General features: G+C 38.7%; 1 protein-coding gene across 1 annotated transcript; it reads right to left on the reverse strand.

Moving 5' to 3' along the window:
* Positions 1-4,556: 4,556 nt before the first annotated feature.
* LOC126857438 (homeobox protein Hox-A1) lies at positions 4,557-24,727 on the reverse strand. Its single transcript, XM_050606862.1, has 3 exons — positions 22,135-24,727; positions 8,295-8,458; positions 4,557-4,982 (listed from the first exon to the last, which is right to left on the reverse strand). The coding sequence occupies exons 1-3, from the start codon at positions 23,366-23,368 to the stop codon at positions 4,740-4,742; spliced, it is 1,641 nt and encodes a 546-aa protein (XP_050462819.1). The 5' UTR covers positions 23,369-24,727; the 3' UTR covers positions 4,557-4,739.
* Between the last annotated feature and the right edge of the window lie 203 nt (positions 24,728-24,930).

Here is a 24,930-nt window from a genome sequence, read left to right on the forward strand (position 1 = left end):
AAAATGTCTGTAGATCAAGAGAAAGAGAGAGAGAGAGAGAGAGAGAGAGAGAGAGAGAGAGAGGAAAGAAAGAGGTAACGCGAGAAACTCTCGAAGCAACCCTCGACGGCCCCCAAAATCCATTAGACCGGAAAACGAGGTAGAATCGTAGAACGCAATGGCGTCTAGAAACAAATGACGGCCGATAGGAGTGAACAAGCAGTGAATCACCCAAGCACTTGTTTACCAAGAGAATCAGGGATTCAGGGATGCCGTTCTCCGACTCTTGGAATCCAGCCCCATCGCACCCCCGTTCCCCCGCTCACCGCCGCCCATCCATCGGCCCACCAACCCCTCACACCATCGTCCTCGCCATCAGCTCACCACCGTCGTCGTATGGGATCCTCCGAAGGCGGATGGAGTAGCTCTTCGCATACGTAGACACGCGCCGTATCTCGAAGCGAGTAAAAGAGAGACGGAGGTGGGCAATGGAATGGAGCAAGAAAAGCGACAAAGAGAGAGATAGAGAGAGAGAGAGAGAGAGATCGGGGAGGAGGGAAAGAGGGAAGTTACGCAGACATAGAAACGGCACTAGAATCGCTAAATGTAATTCGGTTAAAAGGGTTTTAGCAATACAATGCATATAAACATGAGTGCCCCACCTTCGTCGTCGCCACGTCCTTTCGAACTACCTCCCTTCCTCCCTTCTCACCCTCCTGCACACTGTCTTCGTAATCCTCTCCTGCAACAGCGACGACTCTCGACTTCCTTTTCGATGAGGACCAAGCCTCCATTAGAAGATACCAGCGAAATTAGCTAACCGAAATATAACGTTAGTCAAGCAATGATGAGATTCTTGCAATTATTATAAATAGGATGTAAAATGATTTCAAGATTGAATTTATTTTAACTTGAAGCCTTTCAAGATTTGCGAAACTTTTTGAGCATTTTAAAAGTAAGATACGAGATGTATCTTATAGATTAGAATTACCTCAAATGCTTTCTTCATTTATTTTATCATAAATCCAGTCTAATTTTCTCTCTCTCTCTCTCTCTCTCTCTTCGAATTTATTCTCACTCAAACTATACATCTTAATAGCGAATATAATAATAATAAAATTGATAATATCCTTAATCATTAACATATGATATTCTAAGCATTTATATAGTTTTGAATATTATCGCAAATTTTGTACGTAAAATATAGATAAATAATGCAGCTGACCTTTATCTGTGTATATATAAGTGAAAAATTAGCAAAGCAATCTCCGACATTCAAGTAGCAACTTCATTGACTTGAGCGCTGCGAAATTACTGATAAATCACAAAGAACAAATACAATTATTGATCGAGATTGACGCGCACTATGCGCGATACATTTTTTCGCTAAATTGCCGTTGTTCGCGAATGGGGCCCGCGCTCGAATATATCCCCGTCCCCCGCCCCCTCCTCCTCCTCCCCCCGTCCATGCTCGGAAGAAAGGAACAGCGGGAAATGCGAAGCGGGATTGGCCGTTATGCTAATTCTCTCTCGAGAGCGTCACGGTAACACGCCTTCGCGCTTTCTCTCGGGTCGTCGGCGTATTCCTCGAGAAAGCTTTACGGCCATTCCCTTTTTCCGCCACGCCGCGTCGGCTAGCGTAAACGGAGACGTGGCGCCATGCCAGAACGCTCCCAGAGATCATCCCGGCCTGCGCCTTGTCTCGGGCAATCCCGGATTTTTCCTCGCAAATAATCACGCCCGGTAAAAACTCGCTCGAGTCGCTCTCGCCGCGGATTTTTCACGACTGAAAGATGAAGACATTGGAAAATTGGAATGGCACACGACAAGTTGGGGGAGGTGGGGAGGGAGGAGGGGGTAAGAATTAGCAGTCGAATCGGTAATAAGAACGACGAATAGATTGATCGAGAGATCTGCGCGGCAGCGAAATGACGAGGAAAATATACGTATAAGCGAGAAAACTCGAACGCTCAGGCGAGTACGTATCCGTGCTGTAATCTTTATAATGTGATCCGGAATTCAATTTGAATAATTTAATTTTTAATTTCTGCAAAAATATAAAATGCTGTAAAATCATTTGAAATATTTAAACTAAACTCAGTACATGATATCATGTTTTTTTTATTTATTTCTTTTTTTTTTTTTTAAGAAATTAATTTTATTTTGTTTGATCTACTCGCGGAGATATATTTACACAAATCTTTTTTTTTGCAAGGAAGTAAATATGTATTTCTTCCGTGCCAAGTTTGTACGTGAATTCGCGTTTACGATATTCTTCGCACTCGCGTAGCTTGTGTTGATTGAAATTCCCAATTTATCGATATATACATCCGGCGTCTTCGATTTTCGCGTGATTTCGTTTTCGAAGGAAAAAGGAAAATGGCAGCGCGGGGAAATGGTGACATCGATCCGCGTTCGTCAAATAAGACTTTGTCTCCTTCTTGCGCCACTCGCTGACGTTTTCCGAACGAGCGATTCTCCACCGTCGGTCGGATCCCGCGGAATGTCGCGGAATTCGTAACTGGGGATTAGCATGTCATAAATACTGATGACGCGACGCGGTGCGGCTCGGCTCCTTCGAATGCCTTTCGAAACACGACGTTCGGTTCTCCATCGAGCACCAACCAACCAGCCAGGCGGGCCGTTCGCCGGAGGGAGGATGAAGCCTCTCATTTACAAGCCATATACCAATCAGCGGCCATCATGCAAATAACATGAGGAAGACCCGGCTTCCTCGCACACGCGATTCAATACAAGCGAATACGGCCATTTATTGTTCCAAGTGCAAAGAGTAAAGTTTGATAAATTTTGACAATTCCGGATTTTTTAATTGACTTGGCATTATATTGCTGTAAAAATAATAGAAAAAAAAGGCAAATTGATCTTATAGGACATTGAAATAAATTGCTTTAAAATACATAATTTTGACTCGAATTAATTGTATGCTAAATTAAATAATAAATGATACTTTTAGTTTGGGAAATGTTGACATGTACATATATAAATATTTTTAGATAATTGTAATATTTCTATCTATTTGAAAATAGAATATAATAGAAAATAGAAAATAATAACCTGATTTAGAAATTTTGCAAAAGTGCAATCGCCGAAAAAGCTGTTCCTTCTAATCCGACGCGAAAAGATAATTTCAAATATGACATTATATATGACAATTCTACTAATTATTCTTTTTTAGATCAAATATATATATTAGAGATAAAGCTTTATAATAGATAAGACATACAAACACATGTAAAATAATATCTTTTTACTATAGCATCAAGCCTAAACAGGGATAACGTTCTCCCTTATCAGGAGAACATTGTTCGAAGGGAAAAGAAGGACGCAGCGAAAGTTTTACTCGATTTCATAATTTATTTAGGAACTTCTCGCGATAATCATACCGTGTATCTGCATCGCATTCGCTAACTTAGAATCTATGCGGATAATATTTACACTCACATTGTATGCTATAAATACATGCTTCTCGCTCGTGCACTCATACAAGACAATACTCGAATAACACTTATAACCCTGGACAGGATAGAGATCCTACCATCCTGTGTGTCTCCTCTTTACATCGTTTATATTAACAACGTCGCGGTTTCAGCGTTTATCTGCCATCTCTATCTTACAAGCCGAGCAAACACAGAATAAATAGTCCCTAGAATGTCTATGTACACGACGGATTTAGATTAAATGGCATCCATCTCGAGGCTTTCATAGATTCCGAAGCGGAGTTTCGCTGTCACGCGTGTCACCATTCAATCGCACAATCACAACGTGATGAATCTTTTCAGTCGTTACACTTGCTCAAAATGCAATTATCTATCCGCCTTTTCTGGGGCAGAAACTGTAAAATATTAATCCGATTATACACCACCAATATCTCGTTGCTTTGAGCTTCTCGAGAATCAGCAATGAGGGTGTCTAATAACCGTGATTAACAAGCGAGGTTTCGATAATGATCGTGTGTATGTGAATACTATTTCATTCGCAATTATTTACATTAGAATTTTTTTGCTGCAAGAAATTATAAAGACGAGATATATATATATATATGTACAAGAGAGATCAATTGTTTTTTGGTAAAAAATTATTATCAATGTGTATGTATGATAAGCATAAATCAAAATATTTATCAAAACCGAAATAATTTCGATAATATCGATGCGCACAAAAATAATTCTTACATTTATTCGTGACAATTGACACAAATTGCATTTTACTGACAAATAATCGAAATTATGTTGGTTTCCATCTCCTTTGAAAATTATGATGATATTATGTTGCATAGTTGATTATCAAAATTATTATCGCGATCTTGATTTTTAGGCAAGCATGTAGGAACAATTGTACGGTCGAATTAACAAGCAAAATTTAATTCTAAAAGGATCTTCGGATTCAAATTTTTAGAAATTCTGAAATAATCTTTTTCCTGAATAAATACATTTTTTAAGAAGCACAATCGGCTTGATGATATCCTTATCTTTCCAATCGTTGGGAAGCCAACAATCTATTTTTTTTTTTTTTAATTTTTTATGAGACGTAGTTTTTTTTCTTATCTTCTTTGCTTCTTTATTTATTTTTTTTTTTTTTTTTATTAAATTAAACCCGATAATTGACAGAAATAAATATTTTACCTATATTATAAAATATTATTACACATAAAACTGAGAGTTGTAGCGGTAAAAATTCTTGCAGTTTGTTTTGAAAAATGTTGATTTTCTCCAAAAATTAAACGTGCCTCTGTTGGGTGTTTAAACCACGTAAGGCCGATACAAAGGTTCTTGAAGATCCGTTCCGCTTCTCTGACTTTCCTGAAGCGTTCCTCTGGATTCCTCCGGTGTCTCAGGTGCGTTCACGCTAATGTCACTTCCGGTGTCTCGCTCAGCGCTTCTCGCGCTTCCGGTCTCTTCGACTTTACCGCTCGTGCGAGCCTCCTGTTGCGCCTTTTTGCTGCGCTTCCATTTCATTCGGCGATTTTGAAACCAGATTTTCACCTGCAACAAAAGTGTACCATGTAATTATTGATCGCGATGCGAGACAAAGTTATCGAAATTATTTATTACTCATCAATCGAAGCATTCACGAACGCAAAGGGAGATTAAAGAAATTGCTTGACGATAAGAAATTTCGAGGAACTAACAACTATAGCGAGCGATAACTGGTCTGATAAAATATTTTGGCACTGAATATCTCGCATTTGATTTCAGATAATTATGAAATAATCTTTGCGTGAAAAGTAAGATTTTCTAAACGGATTTATGTGTTCGATATAAAATATATTTAATACTATACTTAATAAAATATATTTAATACTATTTAAAACACACACGCGCAAAGCGAAGAAAATAATAAATCAAATATATCAAATTTATTTATTTTGATATTATATTGTAATAATTAACTATATTTTGAAAGATGAAAGTGATTCATATATTATCTTAACGTAATTTTTCAACACATCAAATTATCTATCACAAAGTAATCATTTCCTTTTTACTTACAAGCGATTATCGATCTATATATAAATACCAAAAAATAAACGATAATGCTGCAAGTACTTTGGACTTTCTACACACATTCACTCATATTAAATGATAAAAATTTATTCCTAGATACATTGTTCGTAGATAAATTGAAAGATTTTCTAGTTTGATTTCTAGTCGATATCAATTTGCAAAGTGCTAATTATCTGACGATTTATCGCCGACACGAGTGTCTCAATCTCGAGGCGTTCGATCCACGCCCGATTTAATTTGGCGAAGCGTACTCCATAAGCGCGGCTAACATTACGTGAGCCACCCCGCGAGACGCCATAAATCAGGTAGACAGATACAGGGACTCGATTTTTCCTCCCCAATCGTAAGAAAACGATGTAAATCTTTCGGACAACATATCATGCGCCCGGGCCAATCCCCTCCAGGCACACCGACCGTATTATATCTTTACCCTCCGCATAGCGGAGCGCAGCTTTCTCGTACGAATACGAATGGGAGAATCCGTGAACGTTTCGCTGAATTCTCGCGACGCGAAGAACCTTCCGTTTGACAAGATTAATCCTAAATTTTTTATTCTTACAGTTTAAGGTATACATCAGCGATGATAACGCGCCTTGGATAGTCCCTCTAATGAATAGGCCTTTGATAATTTTCGAAAATATACTTTTGACTAAACATTTCGAAAGTGTATGACAGAATCTGTTTATTAAAAAACGTAGATTTTACATCAGAGAAATTAATGAAATAATTATCGAGCATTTGTAACATAATATAATACACTGTTCAACGATTAAAAGCGTTTATGATGAAAATATTTATCTCTCTTAAAGTCTAGAATTTTATTGAGAAAAACAACTGGTGTGTCATCGCTTCTCGATCAGCTGGATAATTTGTTAGGCGAGACTCTACGGCACGGGGACTTGCGTAAATCATTCGCGTCGCGTTAACAAATAATTCGGAGCGCAAGATAAACAACAAGCTTGGGGGGGTCGAATGCAGAGGGCGGGGGAGGGGGAGGGGGAGTATAGGGGAACGAAAAGACGCGAATTGTAGGCGCGAGCGAATCGGTCGAAAAAAATGGATCGAAGGTGGGAAAAAAAAAAGCGACGTGCGAAAATAAATATTTGTTGACGATAAATTGACGAGCGATGAAGAGCGAGCGAGCGAGAGAAAGAGAGGAGAAATAAATCGCGCTGTAAATTATATCACGAATAGAAATTAATCGACACTTTGTACACGGGAAACCGAACGACGAATGAATCATGAAACACCAAGAGAGGTTCTATCGTCGCCATCATCTCGATCGCAATCGCGCTAATTGTCGAAGATATTTTCCTCGCTAACGATCATTGTGGCGTAGATTTCGCGTGTTATTACGATGATTACGATCGATGATTTCGCATGATACTTTAATCACGAATATTATCTATATCAGATCTTTAATTAATCCAGCGAACAGGAAATTGCTATCGGGAAATAACGTCGAATTGCTTTGGTAAAAGTCCAAAGGCAAACGATCGTCTGGAGAAAACATTAAGGAATACATAATGCATCGAAAAATTACGCATTTAATCTTTCAAAGAGATAGTGGAATTTTATGAATTTCTGCGTTATAAATAATAATAACATTTCACTCCGATATGTTAATACTAAAAAAAATTGTCTGCCTTGATAACTGCAGAAATTTACACACACACACACACACACACACACACACACACACACACACACACACACATATATATATATATATATATATATGTATAGAAAAAAAGAGATTGAAAGTATGCAACCTTTTGCCTTTTACAAATAAGCGTATTTTCTTCGTCGGATGTCGCGAGACATGGTGTTTTCAAGCTCGCGCTTGGACGGTAAATCGCTGGTAATCGCGTTTCTGCAAGCGCGGAACTCAGACGTGAAATGGGTAACAGGACCTAAGGGGGAGAAGGAAGAGGGCAGGGGGAGGAGGCCGAGATGGAGGCGAGGCAGAATCGGTAAAATATCGAAACAAATCAGCGACTGAGCCTGCCATAACTCAGACTTTCACGTCTGTTTGCCGAGCGATCCGTCAGGACTCGTAAGCTTCGGAGTTATGTTTAAGTTGTTGAACTATGCGAGAGAGGATTCGCGTGCACACGGCCGGCTCCCGAACGGAGGAAGGGCGGACCGGATTATTCCCGGGGAGGGATTTTCTCTCTTTCGAAGAGGGTCTTCTTCCTTTTTCCGTCGTCCTACGCTCCTCGCGTGACCTCGCCAATTTCCATTTTCGCGCTATTTACCAACCGACGTCGCTCAACTCCTCGTCGAGTCACTCTCTCGACGAGATAACTTAACTCCAACTCTAACTCGCAAAATAACCGATTGGATCTCTTAACGATTTTCTCCGCAAACCTACCTTACGTATTTCGATCGGATATATATGTTATTATGCAAAAATGCTCTTTCTAGTTTTGAGAAAGTAAATAGATAGTTGCGTATAAAATGGTCATCATTTTTCTAATCCTGTTGACAGTTGCTGTAACGTTAAACGACACCATAAAGTTATGATAAAAAAAAAATTACTTCCAATTTATTCTTTCGGCAGTGTGTGTGTGTGTGGGAACGGCATTTTATTACATAGAAGTATTTTATCGTGGAATTATGAGATGATTCACGATTCGCGTCTCTCTACTCCGTGACTAATAAAAATTGTTAATCGCGCGATGCTTATCGCGCGCGAAAGAGAGAGGTGATTCATAGGCTCATGGCTGCCATTGAATTTCGGATATCGAGATAGGTAATGGGCGATTTAACATCATTATCTCGATTTACCTGCGTTTCCGTGAGCATCAGCGACGTCGCGACCTCGAACCTCTTCGGTCTGCTGAGGTATTTATTCTGTCGGAATTGCTTTTCCAATTCGAGAAGCTGCTGGGACGTGAAGGCCGTTCTCGGCCTTCTGGTCTTGCCCAGTAATGCATGTTGTGCCGCGCAACCTATAACAAGAAATTTTTTTATTTAAAAAAAATTGCGATTATGACTTAGATTACGCTACAATTAATGCGAATAATAATAATGCGATAAAATAAAGGGTAACAATAATACATAAATAAGACACGCGCGAAATAGATCATCCTCTTGCATCTCATACAATATCGCAATCGCAAATAATTATAAAAGTGGTTACAATTTTTTAACGAACTTTTTTGTGTTGATCCTTGCGTAATAAAAATTTGCAGTGAAAAAATTTTTTTTAATCAATTTGTTCGGCAAAAGTCACAAATCGAATTGATGATTTTAGTCCGGAGCAAATTTTAGTTCGGAGAGCGAAAATGATTCATTATCGCGAGCCGGACGATCCAATAAAAATCATCGAATGCTAATGCAATTATCGCGAGTGTAAATCCCTATGGATTACCGGGGGATGATTTGGGGTTAGACGATAGGGCGGAAAGCCGCCCCTGCAATTAGCCCCGCGAATGACTCTTGGTCAGGGGAGGATCGCCGACTTATAGCACCATGGGCGTAGGACGCCGCAGTCTGATGAAATTATCGCCGATACAAACATGATAGCATTGCAATCAATCCATACGCGATACAGAGACGCGGTTGCATTGTACATCGTGTCACGCAGATACATAAACTGTTAACAATTTATCTCACTCGCAGAATTATATTTTAAATATGATATTATTTCTTATCAACAAGATGCCATAGTATATTACACAATTACAATCTGTCTCATCACTATAATACCCGTAATATTTTTTTTTTTAATCATTACAATTATATTTTAATGCAAAACAATTTAGAAATAAAATATAGAAATTATAAATAAAATATTAAATTATAAATTATAATATAAATAATATTTATAATATTATTATAATTTATAATTTAATATTTTATTTATAATTTCTATATTTTATTTCTAAATTGTATAATTATAATATAAATTATAATATAATTATAATATAAATTATAATATAAATTATAAATAAAATATAGAAATTAGCTTATTAGCTTTAAATATTAAAGGGCAGGCAAGATTAGATCATTCGAGAACACAGGAGTCATTAAAAAATGATATTAAATTTTATATTTATGCAAAAGCCTAAAATTTCGTGCGCGAGAGACGTCATTATTTTTGTCACGTGTTTTTGTTGTTGCCGAATGTCCAGGATGGGTTTCCACAATTAACAGCGGGGTGGGCCTTGCGTCAATGGCTTAAGCACCCTCGTAACTTAACTAGCAAGTGCGTGACCGGCTGTCAGTGTTTGTACACATGGCGGCGTTTAGTCGAGCGCATTCGGATTACCGGTCGCACGCGTGATTCACTAAGCTGCGTACGAGCAGGTACGCACGCTCTCGCTCTCCCTCGAAAAGAAAAGATCCGCGTATTTTGATATAGGGCCGCACGATTTCACGCCTGATACACAAATAAACGGCAGTTTCTGATATCTCGATGTCGTATTATCGAACTCTTACACAACGCGCTCTCGCAAATTTAATACACGCAGCATTACGAGTATTACGAGAAAAGAAGAAGCATCGAGTAGGAATTTGAAAATATAAAAGTGTATAGTATATATAAAAATCTATTAGACGAAATTTAAGTTGTAATATAATTAAAAACTTCGATTAATTTAACAAAATTCGAGTGGCTTGCATAATCTTTTATGAAATTTTTTCTGTCTTGTATAAATTTAAACTCATATATTCATGAAATATTCTGTTGCTGTTCATTGTTTTTTATTCTTATGGAGTAAAAAAAAAATTCTATGCTCACCGAGCGTTTTTGACAGCTGTTCACGCAAGCAAGGATCGTGTGCGAGGGACGCGAGAAACTATATTTGATAGTTGTTAGTATTTAGACTGTAGCACATTTATTGGATTATTTATCGTTGAACGAAGTGGAGTTGGGCTCCCTCTCTTTCCTCTCCCCCGCTGGGCACATATGGCCTGACCGATGATTTCCCTCCCCGCTGATTTGCGACAATTATTATTTGCACCATTGCGCTTTTCGCTCGTCCCGTCATGATTTATTTTTATATCCCTTTTTCAATTTCATCGTTCGCGGATCCACCATCTACGCGATGCCCATTAGATGCTCGTGACACGCTGCATATATCACACGGTATTATGCATTGTCCGAAAAATTTCAACACGCAGCAACGTATGGTTTTTTTTATCTCTATTGTCCTTTGTTCAAGATAATTCGAGATAAAAGTATTTTTCACTTTCTATTTTTTATGATTATATTAACTGTACAATTAGTCGTTAAATTTTAATCTATGATTACTTTTAGTCAATGTGAGTCGAAAGATTGAGAGATCTAAGTTCGAGATAAAATACATCAACTCTAAACAACATTTTCTTGATAATCAATTTCAAGCGATTACAAAATAATGTATTAGTGATAATAATAACATTGACACATATCTGGCATTTTCTTGGAAGTTCTAGATAATTATTTAAGAGTTCTAATGATTTAATTTTACACTCGAAACAATAAAATATTTTCTTTGCAATTTGCAAGTTTTTTAAATAACATTTTTTCAATTTTTGTAGATTAAAAATTTCTTTCAGCATTATTTCGCGAGTTTTACGTAGTATAATTATGACTCGAATTAATTCTGATTGAAATGAAAAAGTTGCTATTAATCATTGCATATCGAAAACTCCTCAACTTGTCCACATCATTAACTTTGCATCTTACATTTAATCGCCAACACTTTTTTAAACGTACCAGAGATTGTTTTAAAGTTCTTTGGAAGAGAATCAGAATTTATTCACATCAATAATAAAAAACTAGATTATTAATCATATCGAAATTCTGGATATAAATTGTTAATTTCGCAGGGATTAGAAAATTTGAATTTGGTTAGGACAAAAAAGTAAGCAACGCCAATCAAGTGTAGACATTCAAGAGTCACATTCATTATCCTTTAAAAGTTTAAGAAATGACAAATAGCTGTCATAAATTATCGCACCCTTCATCGTTAAATTGGCTGGCTCATCGCGATAATTATTCATTGAGCCGTCGTCGTATTAATCGGCGGAGCGCTACAGACGCTACCAAAGAAATTTGTTGATTATGCGCGATCGAGGGGATTGGCACCTAACATACGGCACGTACCCCACTATCATAGGGGCGCCATGTTAACTATAGCGCTAACTAACTGCAAATAATCCCCCTCCCCTCACTTCAATAAATAAACGCAGTCGCGAAGTCGATTAAAATAATCGAGAAGTAAAATAATACGAACGACAAGTACCTGTACGTTTATGTTATGAGTAAAAAAATGTAGAAAAAAAAAGTTAAAACAACATATGTATTGTATTGATGAAGATCGAGATTTTTTTTTTTACACATGAAACGTTCTTCCTTTTTTCTATTGTCATATATACTGTTGGACAGTTGCCTCAACTTTATATAAATCCGAAAAGCATGTATCGTTTTATAATTAATTTCCATAATTAATTCCTGCGCGATTCTTCGCGCGATGCATTTGCGCTCGAATTGGCCTAATTTCATTGACACGCGAATGCACCGTGTCCCGCCAAAATTGATCATTTTAGCACGTTGCGCGTCCGATCGGGATCGGCAAATGCGCAAACCGTGACAGATGTTGGTAAACACGAGGAGGGCGACTTTATCGAGTGGACAATCACCATTCGCGCTCTTATATCGAGGGGGTGCCGCGGAGAGGGATGATAGAAGGGGCTTTTATCATGATAATTTAATTTATTTGGGGTCCCATCGGCCGCTTCATGCCGGCCCACCCTTAAATAGTGCCGATCATCGCGGCGGTAAACATCACCTATTATCTGTACTTAAAGCGGCTACTCTTTCCCGCTCTATCCCCTGTAGTTTAACCCCCGGAAAAATTACACTCTACCGGTCGCATGAATAGCCCCTTGCGCCACAATGAAGGACGGCGATGCGGTAGGTATCGCAGCGTATTTTGTTTTGCATCGTTAACGGATATAGATAATGAAACAAAATGAATCACAGCACATATTTGATATTTTTATATAATTTTAATTACAATAAAAAATTAAAAAATATTGTACTCTTAAATTAATTAAAAATATCGTTTACTCTAATGTTTCTCTGATTTTATATCACTTAATAATCTTCTTGTAATAACGCGTATAATAAAGCAATTTTGTGCAAATACACCAATTCAAGATATCATTTATAAGAATTTTATTCTTTCGCGAGTGTGGTGATTGTTATGTAATACTTACAGAATTAATCATCTGAATATACTTAACTCTTTTTCCCGTCGAGTCGAGATCCGATCTCGTGCGCTACTCTTTTTTTTTTTTTTTTTTAGAGTCGACGAATCGCACGGTATCTCGGGCTAACGAGTAACTACCCTCGTTAACTCTCGAGCGAAAGGTACGCTTAATTAAAACTGATTACTCGATCCGAGCTCCCGCAGGAACTTCACCTTCGTTTTTAGTCCTTTTTGTGCGTCAGTCGCCCAAACGCGTTACTCAAATGGATGACCCAAATGCTTCATATCATGATGGAAAAGTAACGCAACGTATATATATATATTCTCTCTTTGATAAAATATTTTTATTATATCACATACAATTATCATATATATTTTATTTTATAAAAATATTTTCAATCTCTGATTAATTAATAATTTCAGTTTTTTTGCTCGCATTTTTTTACTGTTATTAAAAATTAAAATAAAGAATTAAAGAAAGTACAAAATTAATAACTAGAAGAGATTATTGTTTATTTTATCATCGAATTAGAGGCACTATTTAGGATCCTATTTTTCATCGAAAATAATTGACGATTCGTCTTTTAATCGAAGATGCATTGATCTGCGCTCATTCCGCTCTCACGTAAAATACATAGCTGTCGTGGAAGCGGTTCTACGCTAGTCTACGTAGTAGCCGAAAATGGCCTCCCTCTAATGGGCAGCAATTACCCAATAGCGAATTGCAAATTGGAATTAGCGTCCTAAATCGGCGTGTATACCTCTAACCGTGCCGCTGTACCCTCCGTCCGGCTTGCACCGCGCGCGCTCGTCGTCTCGAGGGGGATAGAGGAGGGGAAGACGGGGATGAATAGGGCGCGGAAGAGAGAGAGAGAGAGAGAGAGATAAAGAGGGGGATGGCGAGCGAGCGAAGGGGTTGGTAACGACTTCGTTGGTGGTGCGTTCTCTCAGCTTTTGCTTCCGTGGCTGTGTTACAACCTGTCTGTCTATATGTGTGTGTGTGTGCGTGTGTGTATGTATGAAAGAGTCACTGTCATATGTGTTTGTCCGTGTATATACGCGGGTGTTGTGTGCGCGTGTGTGCGTCGCCGGCAAGCTCCGCCCGCGGTCCCCGGGGCCCCTTCGCCGTGTTCCGCCCCCCGAATTATCTACCCCTCAGATCCGAGCTAAACGAATCTAGGCGAGTCGCTATCCGCCACCCTCTCGCCGTCCGACAGCCACCCCCCGCCGACGTGCCGGGGATGGTCGTAGACTGGGATGGAGCCGGACGAGAGCAAGAGCGAGAGAGAGAACGGCGATGGATAGATAAAGGGAGAGAGAGAGAGAGAGGAAAGAGCAGAAAAGTTGGGCAAGTTTTATCAGGCTATTTTCCTTACCCGAAATGGCTGAATTTAATCCCGAACTCGGGCTCGCGAACTCGCCACAAATCACGCCATAAACATCCGCGATGTTACTTCTTATTCTTTCCGCGCGCATCCCTACCGATTCGCCATCGTCGCCGGATAGATGCAAGCTTCCGGTAAAAAATTCCCGAATGGAGTGTCGATGGACACTGCTTTAACACTTATTGTTAGTCAATTATAACAAAGTAGTTGCAGTTACGTAAGAAGACGAATTGATCATTCTTACAAGCGATAATAATCATATATCTGTGACGTGTGTGTGTAATTTAACCGTAACTCTGGAAAATCTGCTGTAAATCTTTAGCATGATAATTAAACTTCGATTGCGATTTTTGATCTTAAACGTCAAATAAAATATGTTGCATGTTACGTTAATCGCGGATAATCTTTTTTTAATTGTCAAATTTTTTTCTTATCAATAAAATACCTCTTTTCATTCGGACAAAGTTGAAAAACATTGGTCCACTGCATGGAAAATTAAACCGGTTGCCTGGTCGAGCTCACAAAGAGAGTCAAAGGTGTTTTGCCGAAAGGAGCTGGACCGTATGCGTCACGTATCGGGCAGGTATCCGACGCACGCGTATCATACACGCGCGCACACACACACATGTAACTACGCGAATAGTATTACCAACAAGACCCGTATATAGACACGGAATGGCGCGTTTGAGCGAGCGCGCGGGATGTTACACATCGGGTAACCAAGATCTGTTTGCTTGCGGACGGCCAAACTAGCTGGCAGCTAATTCAGAAACGCCATTACCACCTATACGCTTATAGGCGGACCTGATGCTGCCGCCGCCGCCGCCGATTCCCAGCGTGTACATACCCATGTTCGTATACATTCTCTGTACGTGAGTGCGTGCGTGCGTGCGTGCGGTCGCAAAAGCGAGCGAGAGTGCATCGCTTTTCCCCAATTCTCTCCTCCGCCTCCGACTATCCGCGCTCTCGTCGTCCATGCTCCCTGCCACTCTCTCGCCGAGATTATTTAATTCCGATCCGGAAACAGCATCGACATCAGGTCGTCGTTGCGACCCGAGGTCGAACGAGAAGCCACTCGCTAACGACGCTGATTCGCCCGTCGCCTCCGTTAAAGTTCCTACCGTTACGAATAAATCCGACCTTGTATGCGCGAAAAAATCATTATCGTCAATCAGTTTCTGTTGAATAAATCTGTTTTTCAGACACACAAATCATTTCTTCCTATTTATACATTTATGTCATTATTGTATTACAAATAATGTAATAATTTATATACATATAAATAAAAAATAATAGTATTGTATAAAATAATTAATAGACTCTTTCTCTCTCTCTCTCTCTCTCTCTCTCTCTCCCCCTTTCATTTCTTGTAACATATATGTGTATAAATATACAACATATGTATACAAGTAATTAAATATAAGATACATACAAATTGAATAATTAGATAACGCTATATTAATTTACTACCCAGGTTTATATATATTTTACACACCCTTTCTTTCCCTTATCTTTCATAAACATTTCTTATCGCATAATTTTAAATGAATACCCGATTAAATCTTCCTGGAAGTAGATAACGCGGCGATATCTCGTGCAATCAGCCGCGCAAACCTAGCTATCTCGAACACCATAAGCGCTGCGGTCGAATTAATAGGAATGCTGTAAATCCCGAACAAATAGGATTAATCCCCCGCAATCGGCGCGCCATATGTTAGAGTATAAAGTACAAAGGGCGGCAATAACGGCACACTAAGAGCCGATAGAATTTCCTTCCGTTGTTTCGCGCGATGTAATTACTTCTCTTTAATATTATTTTTTATTACATGAATTATTATACGCCTCGCATTATGGCACATATTTTTTGTTTATTATTTTTACAATATATAGTATATTTATTATTTTATTATTATATATAAATATATATATATATATATATATATATATATATATATATATGATACATTTTGTAATTATTATATTACATTATCATTGTATGCGTGCATGTGTATAATATTACACGTGGATAATATTGTAATGGGCAAAGCGTGGAAAGCGGTTTTCTCTCGCGGATCTCCGTCGGAAAAGCGAAATTGGCCATTTAAACGGACTATAAGTCCGTTGGAGTTGCCATGGGAACGGTATGGTGACAGAGCCGGTGCCGGGACGTGGGAGGCTACGAAGGGGATGAATAGACGGATGAATGACGCACAATTAACTAATTAAATCATCCGCCAACCCCTGGCGCTCTCTCTCTCTCTCTCTCTCTATCTCTCTCTCTGTCTGCCGAGTATCATCCCCCTTTTGTTGGTAGAGTTTCCGCCGCCATCTCCTCGTCATTGTTTCTCCCCGTTCGTATGGACGGCGGGATCGAAAAAAAGGAGAAAAGAAAAAGAAAGAAAGAAAAAAAAAAAACGAGATTCCGGCCGTATCGTCACGCCGCTACCCTCACGGTTCGTCAAGTCGATTTAAGCCAAATTGCCGATCGAAATGTTCGTGAAGAAACGAATCCTCCTTAATTGCGGTTTCTTGAGGGGATACTTTCAGTTTTCTTTGACCGAACGTCATCGATTTGGTGGAAATACAGCGGCGTGTTCTAGTTCCTCGAATCAAATTAAATATCGATATCAAATTAATAATACTGATATACTTTGTATAGATTTAAATATATGTATATTCGATTGATTGAAAATGAAACAGTTGGATGGATAAATATGTGATCAAAATTAATTTTTATTAGAGAACATGGGCCGTAGATGAAATATATTTCAAAATTCTTTACACATTTTACTTTAAGAAAATTATTAATATTATATTTTAATTTATTACAATTCAGACTTGACTAATATATTTTGTATAAAGGAAATGGTATATCTGATAGTTTATCTCATATCAAAACAAATACGTATTAAGACTAACTGATGCCAAACGTTATTTTTTTTATATCCTATTACTATTTATTTTATTTTATATTATTAATTTCATCATTGTGAAAGTAGTATAACAATTTGCTTGTTTTATCGATTTTTGGCGAATAATTTTTTTGCAAATACGTAAAATACAGAAGGGCGTACACAATTGGAATAAAAGAGTTTGTCAAAATATAAGTTCATTTTCATAAGATATTTAATTTCACGACATCTCATTGCGGCGTCAAAAAGAAATGGCAATGCTGTTTTTTCTTCGACACCCTTCGACTTCGCAAATACCGCCTTTAATTTCGTTTGCACCCTCTACTCTAAGAGCTCCCCATTAACTTGAAAAAATATCTTCACAGACCATCGGCCATTAGAAAGAAATTCGTAACTCGATTTACATTTACGCGAAAAAGAGATTTTGCAAAACAAAAATGAAAAGGAAAGAGAAATTGTGTGTGTGTTTATATGCAAACAATAAGTATATGCTCAGACAAATGTTATCACTCCATTGACGTTTTGGCACGGAGAGAAAAAGATAGAATCAAAATCACATAAATTAATACAACACACGTTCATATTTATTTAACATTTATATTTTATATTCCATAACTTGCCGTCATTGAAAATTGTAACGTAACATAGGTAACATTGCGAAATAAGAAGAAGCGCCAAAACGCATAAAATAAAACGTCAGCGCGAAAATTTTACATTTTCATAATCGGCAAATCAAACATTCGCCGTCATTAAATTATTGTCGTAAAATATGTAAAGTACAGTGCTGAAAATAAAAATCACCTACCAGTTTTATCGAACGCGAGATTTATCACGCCCTCCGCTATTATTTATGTATTTACCGTTGATATCGATACCTGCAATTAATATTATTAAAACGCTTAAGGATTTTCTCAGCGCGCGCTCATATCATGTAAAAAGGCTATAAATTTACGATGAATAATTTATTTCTTCCCGGTATGTGCTCGGCGGGGACAGTAATTATTACAATTGCATTTCAACTCGCGCGAACAATTAATCATCGTCGGCGTGCCCATGTGACTGTCACCATCGGAAAATCGATGATCGTTTCACACGTTAATCCAGAAGCTAAACTATCGACTGATGTCGATTGTCGCTGATTGACGTATATGCGATGATTAAAAAAATTTAGAACCGAAGAGAAAAGTTATCTTTAATTTTATTTCATCCTAGTATTTTATAAGAAAAATAATACGACTGCATTTTTTTAATTTTTGGATATCTCTTGCCAATCATAAAAGAATAATCAAGGCATGTTCTTTATATTTTTTGTCAAATCTTTTTCTTCTTTCTTTCTCCCTCTTCTTTTTTTCAACCAAATGTTTTTTTTTTCTTTTTGTATTAATAGTGAATTATTTTTCTATAATATTTTTAAAGTTTCTCGTGATAATTTTTTAATATATAATATTCAGTTCTAATAAAATTCTTATTAAGAAGCGATATACAATTTCAAAGTTAAATAATTTGTTCTCAAGATATGCTTCTCGCGTGTACATATTCCCGGTGTAATTTTAATATAATTATTATAGTAACGACGAAGTTTCGCCGTCTCAATGGCCATTTCCATTCAACAGGGGCAATCGATGGTCGCAGAATCGCGCTAATTAGAGCGGCCGCGATGCGGGCCATCGTAACGCGATATGGATAACTATCTGGCGACCGGTGATGCTGACGTGGGGTTTGGGACGCGGTGGGGCGCGAGCGGCGGTAGCGCTCGGTCACGGGGTACATCGTGCAATACGCGGGCCCCGACACGTGCACACACCACCTTTATAGCGCGCTAGTTAAATTTCGATAGGCCGTTACGCGCGGCCCGGGATAGATGAAACATGATGTTGTCGTTGCGTCGCCGCGCGCGGGCATAACGCGCGACAAATATTCCGCAAATAAAAGCTGGCATTCCTCCCCCTAACCCTTGCCCCCTCGATTACCCGCTTCCTGGTCCTCTGCCTCTCCTCCCCTTTCCTTCCTCGTTATTTACAAAGCGTCGCGCGGGGGTGGTGCCGTCGGTAATTTTTAACAAGTCGAGTCGTGTATCCCACCGACGATATAGCCTCTATGCGGGGGCGAGAGACGGAAGGGCTAGAAGGGAAGGGGGGGGGAGAGGTCGATGTATTCGAAGCGCGTTTTATCTCGTGCCACGCGCATGTGCGCTCTGTCTCTCTCTCTCTCTCTTTTTTTTCGTTTTTCTTTTTTTTTTGCGCTTGTTTTACGCCACCGCTCGATTTTTTTTTTTCGTCTTTTTTTGGTCGACGCTGAATTGCTCGGCAACTACCAATCAGGATCATCTGACAGGAAATACCCCGCGCACCCGCCACTTGTGTCCGCGGCATCCCCGCCGCCCTTCCGCCTCTCATTTTTGCTTCCCTTCGTCTCACCCCCGTGCCCCGCCGCTGCCGCCGCCGCCGCCATCGCCATACGTTCACTGACCAATTTGTTCGATAAAAGCCCTCGACTGATTGGCCTGACAACGCGGCCACGGCTCTTTTTTCCGAGCGTGAAATTTACCGTGGTAACCAAGTCCCTTGTTGCATTTCCTCCTCCTCCTCCTCCTCTCCCCTCCCTCCTCCCTCTGCCCCTTTCATGTCTGAACCCTTTGCCTTTCAAGTTCCTCCGCCGTCACTTAGTATCCTTTTCATTTCTCTCGTCTTTGCCTTTTCCTTCTTTGTATTTTTCAGACAGTTCTGTGATTCGTGGCAAGGTTTGCGAATTAGTTGGCAGCGATGCAGTTCTTCTTCGTGAGTGGAGGATTCTATAGGCAAGGGGCGAAGAGATGCATTTTTTTAGATCTCCTCTTATTTGTTCAGAAAGAATTGCAAAAGATTAATTAAAAATTTGAAAATTATCTTATTAAATAAAATGTAATTTGAAAGATTAAATATGAAGCGAATTGAGATTTTTTTTTTACTTAAAATAGTTGGAATATTTCTTGTATTGTATAAGTGTATTTAAACGGTATACGATTATCTTTTTATTATCAGCAAAAAAAAGAAAAATAAAAATTTTAAACGTCTTATTCACGCGAGATTAAATATAGATAAATGTCTAATTTTGAAACAATTGTGTGTGTTCTATGATATCCTTATAATATTTTACTTTATACATATGTATGTTTTTTTTTTTTTTTTTACAAATTAGAGACGCCATATTTTTTCAAAGTCAGCACGCATATATCGCCATGTTATCGAGATCGTAAAATTTGAGTAGTCGGCCAATATGGTCTAGTTGAGCGGTACATTAGACACGTAAACATGTACTATCTGCTCATCGTAACGGCAATCTGTCTTTCGACGTTGCCTCTCACTTTCGAGTTAATAGCTAGTAATAGCCGTCGAGAGCTAACATAACACGACCTCCCACGCATGAGTTACAGTCGATCGACGATATCATCCGACGAGATCCATCCACTCACCTACGCAAGGGATTTCGATTTTGCGCAATACGCATTTTCCTCTGATAAATTTGATATCTTTTTTTTTTTTTTTTTACAAAAATTTGATTGCAAAGTCATTAATCAATGTCATTTGATATTTTGTCATTAATCGAATTGTGAATTAAATTTTGCAAATTAAATTGTCAAATAAATCTTGCTGGATATTTCCGGAAAAAAATAAAATCCCATTATCTGTTTACATTCGCGAGACTTAATTCGCAGACACTGTTTAATTCCTCGATGAATTAAGAAACACGATAATGAAGAGTCGCTTTAAATTCTTATTAGGAGATTCGTGACTTCAAAATCGATTATAAATATTTTTTTAGTTAGACTTTCTCTATCTCGTCAATTATTTGTTACCGATCCGCGATTAGCGATAAAATCGCAATCGACATATTTTTTTCTGGGACTGACATCGCGTCACTATCGACTTAAAAAAGAGCGATTTATGAGGATTATTATCGACTCTAACGATCTTTATCGATTGCGTTCTTAATTTTCTTGCAAATTATTATCAAATCATTAATTTATCAAACATTCAAAAAGGATTAATGATTTTAATGCAAAGGTCGATTGCGTTTCTTGCAAAAGCATCCTCTGGTTATGTGTACTGGCGATCTTATTCTCGATTATGATAAGAATCGCACAGTACGCATATCGGATTTAGAAATTTCCAATTTTGAAAATTAAATGCCTCCTTGTAATTAACATCTATCATATATCACACAAACATATGTCACATCTAAAAAGAAAACGACAAAAATTGAATTTTTTTTTGCGTTGTCGTAAAAGAGAATTTACAGAAATATTTTATATATATTTTATATACATTATGGGTATATATAAAATCAAATTTTTTTTATTTTATTACGCTCTTTTACGTAAAGAAATATTTAAAATTGATGTTATGTTCTTGTAATTATTATATAACTAATTATTATATATTATCAAAAATGTTTACGATATGTTATTATTGACTTACATGTCGCTATTTTTCGGTTTTACATATACTATTTCAGTTCAAAGGCTCATATAAATGATATCTTATCATAAAATAGCAGAATTAAACTTATTTTATTTTTTTATAGTGATGATAATTATCGCAGTCTTACAGATATCACGCAATTAATTGCTTGTATCGTTCTTTGGCGTAGCGATCGTAATGATATTATTCAATTAATTAGACGCACTTAGCATTTGATTGATAAGACCAGTTCGATCGGAATGATTTATGCTTAGGAATGATGCAATCAGTATTCCGGTATATCGTATTTGGACAGATTTATGATCCATATTTATCAATTTTTAAGCGTGATATTACATAAAATTAATTTTTATTATTATTATTATATTAAATTATTCTAATAATAAATTAATTTTTTTAATTAATAATTTTATCAACATTATCTTCAAGTTCTTATTAAGTATGTACATTTCGAATTTGCTCTTTCTTTTTAAATACAATGAGATTTTTACAACCAATATTCACGAAATTTCAAACAATGTAATAACAAAATTTTTACTTCGCGAAATGCATCTCTTCTCTTCATAGCTATCAAAAGCTACAAAGAAGAACTGTGTCAATATCGATGCATAACAAGATCCCAAACTGCCGTCGTTAATTAATCGAATTAATTGTATGAATCCACTCACCGGCTAAATCCGCGGGCAATCTAGGATACAGCATGCCGGTCCGGGCGAACCACTCGAGCTGGAGTGGATGAATGTGATGCTGCTGAGGATGAGGCCCTCCGGATTGGGGATGGACGACTGGCTGACCCTCCTTGTGTATCGAGTGGAAAGCACTGCCACCAGCCGAATGATAGTACAATCCTCCTGGATGGATAAGTGGTCCCGCGGGATGCAGTAGGAGGCCCTGATTCTGCCTGACCATCGCCGCGCTCACGCCGTAAGGCCCAGACGCGAGACTCTGATGGCCCAGGACGCCGTTACTGGACGGATCTTCCGAGCCGGGAGATATAGGAGGGCTGGAAGCGGCACTGCGACTCGCGTTGCTTCCGGGACTGGCGCTTCCGGTCCGCGTCGGATCCACGTCGACGGACGTGTCGTCCTCGACGTTCTCCAGCCGGTCATTCCGGTAGTTGCTAGTCCCCGTTTCGGGCCTGAACTGACCTCTTTGGATAGACACGCCGGATTCTCCAGTATGGAGACCGAGAACTGTCTCGCGACTGGCGGAATGTCTCTCTCGAGCCTCCAGACTGGGCGATTCGGACTCATGATGCTGAATGAAAGGATTCAAGGGATTTCCCAAGGTTCTTTGGTCTCCGGGGCATCTTATGGCGCCGGGGGATTCTCGTTCTTGAATACCGCTAAGATTCAGACTATCGGATTGGACCCCGTGGCTTCTGGAGAACGCTTTCTGTCGTTCGCTCGATGATTGCTCTATTTCATTCTGTTTCGTGGCGCGACCGAGAAGTGCGTCGATGCAGAAGGACGTTTTGCCAATGGAGCTGCTATGCTGATTGGGCGAGCTGAGAATGTAGTTTTGTGGCGAAGACGTTCTTCCAGGGGAGGTTTCCGACTCGCGGCAACGATTTGTCGCTATTTCGTCGCTGAAACATTTTCTAGAAGGGTTCTCCGAGTCTTGAAAGAAACCAGGACTCACGTGGTCTTTGGAGAAACGTTTGTTCTCAGCGTCGTCGGGATACCTGATTACTCTATCTTCCGTCACGTCCGGTGATCTAGCACCCACAAAACGCACTTCATCGAGTGATGATCTCACTCGACTGTTCAACGGCGATCTGGCGTCCTCCGATCTAGGCGAAGATTCGGAATCTTGGAATCTCTGTTGTAGATTGTAGAGATGTCGTGGATGCTGATGCAAATCTTCTGAGACCATCTGCGCGTTGTAATGCATAGCTGCCATATCCTGCGATCACTGTAAATCTCTAGCACATACTTCCTGATGAGATTATGTCTTTTTAATATCAACACTAATCAAAACTAGATGCTTTAGTGTCCACTTGTAATCGATATAATGATTTTTTTCTACCGACACTGATTCGAATGAGTCATAGATCAAACTGTTTAAAAGATCAATGGCGATTCAACCATGAAGACATACTAGAATGATTCTTAAAACAAACACTGATGCAAACTAGCTTTAGTTACGATAAAGTCTTCATCCAATCATTTATTAAACCGATCAATTATTGATGATATTTACTGTAAATGTATCTGTATGTATTTCAACAACGCTCCGCACAGTTTTGTAAATTGTCACGTGAATGTCATGGGAGTAATCGGTAACCGATTCATAGATCGGTCATCCGCACTCGGTGATCGATAACCGCCTCTCGATCGATTCCTCGATTATATCACGATCTCTACACGAGGCCGACGACACGAGCAGGCGGCTCGGTGTCGCGTCGCAAAGTGACGTTGCGGATGACCGCGTGTCCACCGAAAAAGCTTCCCCACTAGACGGAATCGTTGCAGCTGGCTCTGACTACGCCCATCGCGGATCGGGCGTGTCCGAGAGCTACACCCACCGGATCCTTCGGCGAGAATGAGACAGAGCGAGGCACTTCCGTCGGATGCGACGGGGATGGTGATGCCACCCTAGACGGCAAATTTCCCCCTCGACCAATCAGAAGTCGTTTGAGGCACCGACGTTAGACAGAGACGTACCGATGCTCGCCACGTGACCGTGGAAGTCGGAAGAAGAGGCAAATAGGCGTGAAGATGTGGTGCGGGTGCGAGCGGATGGACGATTCCGCGGCGTCTTCTTGGGGATTCTTGGTGCGTCGCGCGGTAGTTACCGGAGACTGTATTGTAATCGATATTATCGCATCATTAATTTAACTGTGACTCAAGTCCGATGATTGCCCACTGAGCCTGACTCGCGAAATTCTTCAGCTGGAAGATGGTGGTGAAATTGGCCAAATTGTCAACGAAACATTTCGTTTTCTCTCCGAGATCGTCTAATCTTCTTGTGCCATGTAATTTGCAATACGATAACTCGTAATGCGCTGCTTTATTTATAATTCGTTATCATTGAATTTGTCTTATTGACGACTTGTAATAAAAAAACAAAATGAAGTAGAAAGTGAGATTTCCGATTATAGGGGATGAAATTACTAATCGTAAATCTCATTGAAAATATTTCTTTTTTTGCCCTTTACATACACACATGTAGTCAAACCTTTTCCTCGGTTCTCAATGTATATTTCAGAAAATCAGTCCCCCAAATTATTAGAGTAAAATTTAATGATTGTTAATGATCCCTTTCTTATCTTATTTTTTAATCTTTTACAAGTTTTTTCATTTTATGAATTAATATATTTCTAATTATACAAATTAGATGTTTTTTTGGTCACGTTTATCTTTCAAATCTTGATTATTGGCTAATCTTATGTATATAAAATAAAAAATAAAATGTTTGTAATATTCAGATGTATATATTTATAATATTTTATATATTACATT

The sequence above is a fragment of the Cataglyphis hispanica genome, chromosome 21, assembly GCF_021464435.1.
Source record: "Cataglyphis hispanica isolate Lineage 1 chromosome 21, ULB_Chis1_1.0, whole genome shotgun sequence".
NCBI lineage: Eukaryota > Metazoa > Arthropoda > Insecta > Hymenoptera > Formicidae > Cataglyphis > Cataglyphis hispanica.